The sequence below is a fragment of the Podarcis muralis genome, chromosome 14 (assembly GCF_964188315.1).
Source record: "Podarcis muralis chromosome 14, rPodMur119.hap1.1, whole genome shotgun sequence".
NCBI lineage: Eukaryota > Metazoa > Chordata > Lepidosauria > Squamata > Lacertidae > Podarcis > Podarcis muralis.
In genome coordinates this window covers 46,484,417-46,494,852 of record NC_135668.1, presented here as the reverse complement: position 1 = coordinate 46,494,852, position 10,436 = coordinate 46,484,417, and the positions used below count along the sequence as shown (strand labels likewise).

At 44.5% G+C, this 10,436-nt stretch overlaps 1 protein-coding gene across 5 annotated transcripts in view; it reads right to left on the bottom strand.

Annotated features, from left to right (window-relative positions):
* Nucleotides 1-1,602: 1,602 nt before the first annotated feature.
* Nucleotides 1,603-10,436, bottom strand: part of ZC3H7A (zinc finger CCCH-type containing 7A) — a 29,935-nt gene continuing 21,101 nt past the window's right edge. For all 5 annotated transcript variants that reach the window (XM_028707004.2, XM_077918627.1, XM_028707006.2 and 2 more), the window contains 8 exons: nucleotides 9,992-10,173; nucleotides 9,087-9,163; nucleotides 8,387-8,520; nucleotides 6,871-6,976; nucleotides 6,072-6,180; nucleotides 3,949-4,082; nucleotides 3,402-3,565; nucleotides 1,603-2,539 (listed from right to left, as the gene is read on the bottom strand). In XM_028707004.2, the coding sequence (XP_028562837.2) occupies nucleotides 2,350-2,539; nucleotides 3,402-3,565; nucleotides 3,949-4,082; nucleotides 6,072-6,180; nucleotides 6,871-6,976; nucleotides 8,387-8,520; nucleotides 9,087-9,163; nucleotides 9,992-10,173 (1,096 nt within the window). In that variant the 3' untranslated portion in view covers nucleotides 1,603-2,349. The remainder of the gene's footprint in view (nucleotides 2,540-3,401; nucleotides 3,566-3,948; nucleotides 4,083-6,071; nucleotides 6,181-6,870; nucleotides 6,977-8,386; nucleotides 8,521-9,086; nucleotides 9,164-9,991; nucleotides 10,174-10,436) is intronic.

Genomic DNA, 10,436 nt, shown 5'->3' with positions numbered 1-10,436 from the left:
TCGGCGCAGAGGGCAGACGAACATGGCTGGCCCTTAAACCTCCCCTCAGTGCTGACCCCGGGCTATGTTAGGGGGCGCAGGCTGGTACATTTGGGCACGCCCAACCCTGGTATCTAAGGGTGTAAGAGCAGCCTTGCTGGATCAGGTCCCTCCAACCCACCAAGATGTCTGTGGGAAGCCAGGATTCCAGCACAAGAGCTCCTTCCCTCTCCTGTGGTTTTTGGAAACATTTATGGCCTCCAGCTGTTGGAGGCACAGCATAGCTAGCCATCGCAGCTAGTGGTAACCATTAGTAGCCCTCTCCTCCATGAATCTGCATAATCCTCCTTTAAAGCCATCCCAAGTTGGTGGCCGTCTGTCATGTGGGGAGCGAGTTTTAATTCTGCTCTGCCGGAAAGACATTTATTCCCACAGCAAGAGTATGTTATGCTGGCTGGCTATGCTTGGTTTGACCATGAATGAATTTTGTCAGTTCATGGTCTCTGGCAAATCTGCATTGGAAGTTCCCATACATGGGGGTTCAACACACACCAAAAAATCCCAAGCTTTCCCCCTTGCTCACTACGCTTGATCTGGAAGTGGCACAGACACACGTTGAGGTTTGTTGCTTTGCAAGGCTATTCTCATTGCTTCTGTTTTCTGCCCCACATCCAGAGTGCTTTGTACAAATTCTAGGATGGCAGCAAAAGGAGCTAACCTATCTTTCCTTTTACCAAATCAGACCGTTGGGTCCATTTAGCTCAGTATGGTCTACACCGGCAGCAGCTTTCTCCCATGCTGAAATCTGGAACCTGTAGGTCAAGTAGATGCTCTATGACACCCCACACCAGTCTAGCTACTGCACTAAAGGGTTTCCTAGCCTATTTGATGGGGGCTTGTATCCTATAGCACTCTCAAGGCAGGCTGTAATAAAGATTACAACCCACCCTATTAAAAACTTTCCCAAATGTTTTCTTAGTGCTGCTCAGATGTGCTTACAGGTAGGGGCGCTCTGAATGCACGCACACACCCCGGAAAGAAACCTAAAAAGTGCAGAGCAGGACAACCCTGAGATGCCATCAACAATCAAACATTGTGCACCAAGGGGACTTTGGGTCAGTATTGGGGATCGTAGGATAACCAGGCCTCTGCTGCAAGAGTGCGCAGCTTGGCTATGTTACGTCTTGGTGTGAATTTAGCAGAAAGTCCACAGTAGAAAATGTTCTATTTATGCTGCTGCTGTGGGAAGAAATGAGATCATTTAGCAAACATGCTTTGGATCAGGAACAGGGAATGTACTGCACCTCTCACCACTACATATGTTGCACTACAACTTCCATCCCCTCTGACCACTGGTCATGCTGGTCAGAGTGGGGAGTCTTGAGATCATCTGGGAGGAACACAGGTTCCCCATCCCTGCTTTACTGTAGCCATGTGGGATTAAGAGCGTGGAGATGGCAGCTCGCACTCTACCTCAGAAATGCACATATGTATATATTGTACTCTGTTAACATAAAACCAGGAAGTTTGTCTGTGTGTCCAGAATGGCCTCTCTTACCCCTTTTGCTATAGGGCTAATATTAACAATCCTTCAGGAGTCTGAAGATATGTTTAGGAAGAGACTTTATGTAAAGTTATCTTTATTACAGGCAATATTGGTCCATACAATACACAATACTGACATACAAGTGGAATCTTTCAAAATCATCATTTAAACAGCAAAGACCAAGAAACAGAATTTTTAACTACTTGATTTTCAAAAAAAAGTAATACATGTCTCTCTTCCAAGATCCTTTTCAGCAAGTTATATTGAAACATACAAATAGAGAAAAATACCCCATTCAACATATATTGTAGTTAAATGGTTATTTTGCTTTAAATCTTTTAATAAGAAAATCCTTTTATTATAGCAACCTACATAGAGATAAATAGCAAACTTGTTTTAAACAAATCCTCTCCATTAAAACATCTGAAGAATTTTATCCATCATTTTCTTCTGAGCCCAAAACATCTGTTTTTAGAAGCTTACCTTAAAAAGTTTTCAGCTGAAGGACCAACACTAGGGGCTTGCTAGGCATCACAATACCACCCTTCCCGTTATTTTCCAACTTTCTTCTGTCCAACAGAAGGCGAATAAGCACGTAAGACTTCAGGTTGTGTTTTTATTATAACTTCACCATTCTGTTTCATGAGAGCACAGACAGACCTGCCGACTCCCCCCCTACACATCTACTACATTTTGTTCTTCAGGAGGAACAATACAGGCCAATAAAAGCAGAAAAAATCTGCAGCTTCTGTCACATGCTTTTGATTATTGTCAAATTCTGATTTTATGCTTCCTTCTGGCAACACAAATGCATTGTTATAGTGTTAGTTTAAATCTTTAAACAAAAAACTATATTTTCCAAAGTCATTATCATTTGGAGCAATCAAGTGATCTTTTCTGGCTTTGCTCAGCTTCATTCTTAGAACGTGTCTCCGTTCTTCCCATTCACGGAGCTCAGCAGGTCCATGTGCAAATTTACAGTTGTTTCCCTCCACACAAGTACCAGCCATATACCTGTTTAAAAGAAAGAAGTGCAAAAGGTAATGAGCAAAACGTACTACACCCACAATGCTGGCTCAAGACATTTTGCAGCATAAGGCAGAGCACTGGGTGTCCCTCCTCACCAGCAGGCGAGACCCAACCCCTCAAGAAGTCTTGGTGTTACCATCAATTCCTGTCTTCACCCAGCCTCCTAAATCCTGTCACGTGAAGCACCCTACTTCACGGCACAGCCAGCCCTGTGCAAACATGCAATTTAAAGGACTGGTGGGGTTGCAAACTTGACCTGGATGGCAGTGATGGAGCCTGCAGCCTTCCAGAAGATGTCGGGACTCCAGATCCCACCAGCCCCAGCCAGCATGTCAGGGATGTCAGAAGCTATAATTCAGCCAATATCTACCTGCAGAGCCACGGGTTCCCCAACCCCTGCTGAATGGGCCTTGGATTATGAGAATCTCAGCTTCCAACAGCATATAAAGCCCCTGTTCTCCCAGTGCTAGCTGCAGGTGTCAGCCCCCCCCCCCCACTCCAAACTAATCCAGATAACCTATGTGACCACAGGTACTTTTTGGTCTCTGCCAGTAACTAAAGGGGGGGGGGGGAGGATAGGAAGGAGGATAAATAGGGTTGCCTTCAGATGTCTTCTAAAAGTCAGATAGTTGTTTACTTCCTTGACATCTGGTGGGAGGGCGTTCCACAGGAAGGGCGCCACTACCGAGAAGGCCTTCTGCCTGGTTCCGTGTAACCTCACTTCTCGCAGGGAGGGAACTGCCAGAAGGCCCTCAGAGCTGGACCTCCGTTGAACGATGGGGTGGAACCCCAACTCAACAACTGGCTTTGTGTCAAGATGAATACCAAGGAGTCAACAGGCACCTACCTATCACAAATGCTGAAATAGCCAGTTGGAAAGCGATGCTGCCAGCAGTTTTGGTCATCTTCTGTGTGGAATACTTTCTCTTTATGCTTTTCTGAGGAGATGTGGCCTTGCCATTGTTTCTCACTGTTACAGTTCTTCCCACACATCCAGCAATGGAAGTCCACCTGGTTCAAAAACGGAAGGATGAGCCACCGCAGGAGGACAAGGCACGGTATGCAAATCTGGTTAACCTGAACAACTGATGCCATTTCTCTGGGCATGACCCGTGGAGCTTTAAAGGGGGATTGTAGCAGGAAAGGAACAATTATTGTCCCCCTGACAGACCATTAGGCCTGTTCTTTGCCAGCTCCAGTCAAGGTGGGGCTGGTGGCGGGACAGGGGAAATGGAGCACACTGTCTGAACAAGCTTAGCAGTACACACGTAACAAAGGTGTCCACTGCTTTAAGCTTGCGATGACACCTGAGGATATGTGTGTGCGTGACTTCCCTCAACCCGAAATTAAATATATGATGGGCTTACTGTCACCTAAGGTTCCTTGTCTCTTACCGTAACTTCAGCATAATCTGTTGGCATGTGAATTTGCTTCCCATTTTCCTTGTTCGCTTGAGCAGCTGGGTCCTCCCCTTTTTCCGGCTTTTGGCTCTTCAGCCACATTTCATACAACTGCTCCATGTCTTGAACTAAGTGAGAACAGAGCTAAAATAAGTTTGCAGCAATTAAGTTAAGAGTAAGTAAACTGAAGGGACGCAGGTGGCGCTGTGGGTTAAACCACAGAGTCTAGGACTTGCCGATCAGAAGGTCAGTGGTTCGAATCCCCGCAACGGGGTGAGCTCCCGTTGCTCAGTCCCTGCTCCTGCCAACCTAGCAGTTCGAAAGCACATCAAAGTGCAAGTAGATACCGTATTTTTTGCTCTATAAGACTCACTTTTTCCCTCCTAAAAAGTAAAGGGAAATGTGTGTGCGTCTTATGGAGCGAATACAGGTTGCGCAGCTATCACAGAAGCCAGAACAGCAAGAGGGATTGCTGCTTTCACTGCGCAGCGATTCCTCTTGCTGTTCTGGCTTCTGAGATTCAGAACATTTTTTTTCTTGTTTTCCTCCTCCAAAGACAAGGTGCATCTTGTGGTCTGGTGCATCTTATAGAGCAAAAAATACAGAAAATAGGTACCGCTCTGGCGAGAAGGTAAACGGCGTTTTCATGCGCTGCTCTGGTTGGCCAGAAGCGGCTTAGTCATGCTGGCCACATGACCCAGAAGCTGTACGCCGGCTCCCTCGGCCAATAAAGCGAGATGAGCGCCACAACCCCAGAGTCGGCCACGACTGGACCTAATGGTCAGGGGTCCCTTTACCTTTACCTAAGTAAACTGAACAGGCCAATACTATGAATATGTCATGGACTCACTGAAAAGGAACAAAGTCCAGATCTTTTATTATGGCGGCATACTTCTCAGGGGAGCAGACATAGCTCAGTGGTATAGCATCTGCCCTGAAGACAGAAGATCCCAGGTCCAATCCCTGGGATCCCCAGACAGGGCTGGAAGAGACTCCGGCCTGAAATCCCAGAGAGCTGCTCCCAGTCAGAGCTAGATGGACCAATGTTCTGACTCAAGACAGCTTCCTGTGTTTCATGACTCATCTTCAGGGCAAACTTTGGTTTGGAAAACAAGTCACAGGGACTCAAACGTTATCTGGGTCACCTACTGGAGGAGGGAGGAAGAAACAGGAAATGTCTGGCATGGCCATCTTGGAATGGAAGGAACTGAGGAACTTCTCTCTTTCAGTCCACTTTGCTCCCACCAAACATGGCTCACAATGGCAGGCACGGAGGAGCCCATTCATACAGAGGCGTTTTAATTTTACTTCCAAGTGAACTGACCCAATGCAAAACAAAAAAAGGAAAACCACCTTCCGAAACCGTCTTACAAGACACAATCTTCTGGGATCCGAGCAAGAATGTTGTATGTGCAGGGTTTGACATGCTCTGCTCTTTGCATAGTTAAAACACATGCACGCAAGATGTGACTTATCTTTACACGGAAAAAGCGAGGGGTTATGCAAGAAACTGAAACCAACGCTCCTGTGAATCAGCTTTCACCAACTTTGTTTTTTTTAACTGAAAGATTTTAGTTTTCATGGGTGTAAAATGGGTGCTGAGTGTACCCAACGGCATACCCAGAGACGGCCTGCATGGTTATCTAAGAGATTTGTGGAAGGGTTCACACACAGATTGCAGAGCATCACTACTGTGTAAAAGTCTAATGCAGTCCCACTCAGATAAAATGGCAGATGACATCTATTCCCTGTCATTTTTTCCCTCCACTAGCTTGCCTCAAACCCTAAATCTGCATGCCTCAGTTTTGCATTGCTTGCTGAAACATTCTAGGATTTGATAAAGTCAAAATACCAACAACATTAATGCAGCATGCCAATTAACTTGCACAGAAGGTGTATAAGGTGAATAACCTAAAGCAGAGTTTGGAAACTGGGTTTATGTGGCATTGAAACAAGACTTATCCAGCCATACTCGCAGACTGTCCTGATCCTATGGATCTGGACACAGACATAATAAAATCAAGGCAGATAACAAGGAAAACCCATACCTGAGAGCAGGCAAAGGGGATCAAAATGCTAACAGGTGTACAGTGTGCTTTCCTGCATCGTTTACTTACTGCCGTTCTCCTTCATATAAGTCCACATTTCTCGCTCTTCATGACTGTGAGCAAAGGAGCAGTTTCCGACATACTGACATTTCTTGCCCGATGCAATATGATTGCACAGCTAGATAAGGAAGAAATAAGCTGCTCTCAGAGAAGCTGCATTCTGCATGAGGAACAATATGAAGTCTCACATTCTCTCTCTCTCTTTCTTTCTTTCTCTCTCTCACACACACTTAACACTTTGCAGAAGATGATACTAGGTGCAACACCTTTTTGCATAAATTGGTACTGAAGGAACACCTGAGTTTGGTGGATTGTGCCCATCCCTTTTACTGATTTTCAGAAAACCAACAGAGCAACCTTAACATAAAGTAATGTCTGGAATCTTCCAGTTCACTTTCTGCAGACAGCAAGTGTGGTGAAGGGGTTAAAAAAATGTTAAGCTTTAGGAAAACCTGGGTTCAACCGCCCATTTAGCCATAAAACTGGTTGGAATGACCTGGCACCAGACACCAACCTCATAGCGTTGTTGTAAAGATAAAATGGGACACACCTCACCCCTTGTATATCACCCTGAGCTTCTTAGAGGAAAGGAAGGATGAAAATTCTTGGCATGACCTTCGCGGTCCAGCTTTTAATTTTATTCTTAATGCTTACAGCCATGGAACATTTTAATGCAAAAGTACAAAATCAACTTCTTCCCACAGATTGTGTAAAAGACCCAACTCTGGATTTTCTGTCTCCAAACAAGTAATGCTAGCACTATGAGGAACACAAAAAAGCCAAGCCCATATTTTAAAGACATGCTCACATCAAACTGCAAAGGCACTTGCTTCTTTGTAGGAAGCGGGCGAATCGTATTCCACTTCTTACGCTCGTTCGACATCACCAGCATCACCCGGCGATCTTTGGTCCATCTGTAAAAGGACAAGGCTAATCAGGGGGAAAACTGAAATTGCACAGCATGGCTGTGGCAGAAGGAAACTCACACCAGGACTTTAGACCCAAACAGTTCCTACAGTACAGCTATCTTCAACCTTTGCAGACCCAGGACCCACTTTTAAACCAAACATTCATTGGGGGACCCATTTCCTAATATTTTATCGTATATTTGCAAGGTGCCGCTATCGTGACCCACCGTGGATCAGGCTGCAACCCACCAGTTGAAGACCAGCTCTATAATACATGCCAATTTGATTCCCTCCCTCTCTTTCTTTTTTCTTTTCCTTCTCCTCCTGCGATGAGGCTACATTTTAATATTTTAATGTTGTATTTTTAATTTTGTTTTTAAGTTGTAATCATTTAACTTGTTTTTATTATTGCTTGTAAGCCGCCTTGGCTGGGGAGGGCGGGGTATAAATAAAAATTATTATTATTAATTATTATTATTATTATTATTTTGTTTACACAAGGGATGAGGAATTGGTTTCCCAGACATTGTTCAATTCCCATCAGCCCCAGACAGCATAGTCAATAGTCTGGGATGATGAGAGTTGTAACCAGCAACATCTGCAGGGACAAAGGTTCTCGACCCCGGTTTACGACGAGCGCCGCAAACATCATAGGATCAAACAGCTTCAAGTTCCCTTTTGGTGAGTGAACAAAGTGTGTCCAGAGGCCCAGCCTCCTGCTAAAGAAATTTCTACGCTCATGCCTCTGCAAAGTGGAACTGGCACAAACCAAAGAACCTGTGTTTGGGGCAAAGGGATTGAGACAAACCTAGCTGAGTTCTATGCAGGTTACACCTAACAAAGATTCATTTAAAGGTCTTCTCCCAGATGCCACCTTGAGACTCTTGAGCAGATTGTGATGCCTGGCCTGCTTTTATGGCGTAGTCAAGGTTAACAGGTCCAGGAACTCAAACAAAAGGCTGCTGTTCTTCATAAAAGCTTTTTTTAAATAAAACAAGGATACCTTGGTTTAGCTCATGTTTTATCTGCACTAAGACAAACCATTAGCCCAGGGTTCACACAACACACTGAACCAGCAGGCACCAGAGGAGACGCAAAACAGCCATAATCTAGGCTCAAGGAACTGCATGTTCATGCTAAGCCACTGTTTGGGCTTGATGTTACATGTGAACTGGGTCTGTATGTTACAGTTTTAATACTGGCAACTCTCCAGCTTAGCTGGTGAGTGGAAGTTCTTATCTGGTAAGGACAGCATCGCTGTCATGTTCTGCTACAAGGCAAAATTTATCCCGAAATCCTACCTAAAAGACTTAAGTCCCAAGCTAGTGATTCCTGGCCCGCAACTACCCCAAGGGCATTCCAACAAACATCCAACCTCAGCAACTTCGTGGGGCAGAGGGGAAACATGTGACTTACGGATGCCTTGCCTTTGCGCTACAGTATTTCTTGTTTTTGTCTGGCTCACTAACTTGGCCATTTCTCCAGCACTGTGCGCACACAAACTTCATTTTCAGATTCAGAGATCCGTGCTTCACTTGGCTGCTGAGAACCTGGAAACGAAACGAAAAGCAAGACCGTTTAGGTTTGCAAAAACAGTCCAACACCCCATAAGCATCCAAGAAAAAAGGAGATAACTGTAAGACTGTCTTTTCCTGTATCAACGCTGCCTGGAAAATTAACATCTAATTCAGAGTGGCTCTTCTGCACCAGGGAAGATTAGGAAAGGGGTGACAAGGGAAACTCTGTACCCAGGAAGCTGCCTAAGTCAGGCTTCCTCAACCTTGGCCCTCCAGATGTTTTTGGCCTACAATGCCCATGACCCCTAGCTAGCAGGACCAGTGGTCAGGGATGCTGGGAATTGTAGTCTCAAAACATCTAGAGGGCCAAGGCTGAGGAAGCCTGGCCAAAGTAGTTTGTGACATTTGTCCATCTATCCCAATATGGACTTTCCAGGATTTCAGGCAGAGAAGGATAGTTCTCCAGTTCCTGCTATCTGATTCTTTTTCAACTAGCAATGTAAAGAATTGAACCCAAACTTTTGCATCCCAATCCCTGAACTCCAATCCCTTGATTTTCGTGAGCCAGTGTGCTGCTTGGGGCAATCTGAGAAAAATACCTGTGCTCCATGTGCATTAGACTCCATAGCCTGCCAATATTTTTTTGATTCTTGAACAATAGCCTCATGAGAAATACCTGTGGTGAGGGAGACATGCATTTTAGGCAATTCTGATGTTGCTAACCATTGCACAAGCACTACCGAGACCTCCAAGGCTGATATTTTATGAACATTTCAGTATTACCGATTGACATTTTTTTTAAAAAAAAAAAGTTTAAAACAGTAATATAAAGATGTTGCCATATCCGATGTGCAGAACAACCTGCATGCATTATTCTACTCCCAGGTTAAGCGTAGCTTTCCACAAGCAGTCGATTTTGAATAAACATTAACCTTATAAGAGACTGAATCATTTTAAGACAGCTCTTCTGCTTGAGCACAATCGGTTTGGAGAAAGTTTACAGGTATCAGGGCACACCTGAAATCTGGCAAGGATGTCTGCAGAAGGCACTGGCTTTAGCTGAGTCTTAGAAAGGAAATGTGCTCTGGAATGTTCATTAATCAGAAAACCTTACTGACTAATAACACAAGCCTATGCTTGTGTATTCAGAATAGAAATATGCCACACTATGTTCAGCAGGGCTATCTCCCAAGTATGACTGCAGTTTAAGTGCGCATGACTGCAGTTTAAAAACACAAAAGCAGAACCACTAAAAATAGGCAGCAAGACTTTGCTCTTGCCTACTTCTTGCTGAAATGCAGTTACACTTCACAGACACATATTTAAGGGATGTAGCTGCAATGCACCCGTCCTCATTGTCAGGAAGGTGTGTCGTGTTTTACATCACCCGGGAGTTGGCGTGGGAAGACCTCTCTCAAGTTCCAGAGGGGTTAAGCAGTCTGTAAAAATGAACTCTGGCCATGCACAAAGATGTTTTTAGCACCCATTATTGCACCAGACTTACCTGTCTTACTCTGCATTATCCACACTTGGAGCTCTACAAGACTGTGAGCATAGAAACACTCGTCATCCCGTGAACAGCCATAACGAACTTCATGCCGGCACAAATCTAGCTGACATTGAGCGTGAAAAGGTCGTATCTTAGAATACTTTACTGTCGTTTCCTGCAGAATGTGGACAAGGCACCTAGTTGTTGTTTTAAAAAAGGCGAGTGTCAGTAAAAGAAAGTTTCGGAAAAGCTGCTTCAAAAGACTTTTGGTTTAGGCAATGAATATTTAAGCCACCAACAACCAGAAAGAGGTTTATATGCTCCAATTTAAATAAACAGGAGACTCCTGTCAACATTCACTGTGGTCTACCATGGTTTCCTCTTGCAATGTTGCAGAACCTGCAAAACCCATCACCTTAACCAGGATGAACTTGATTAAATTTGCTTTAATCAATAATAC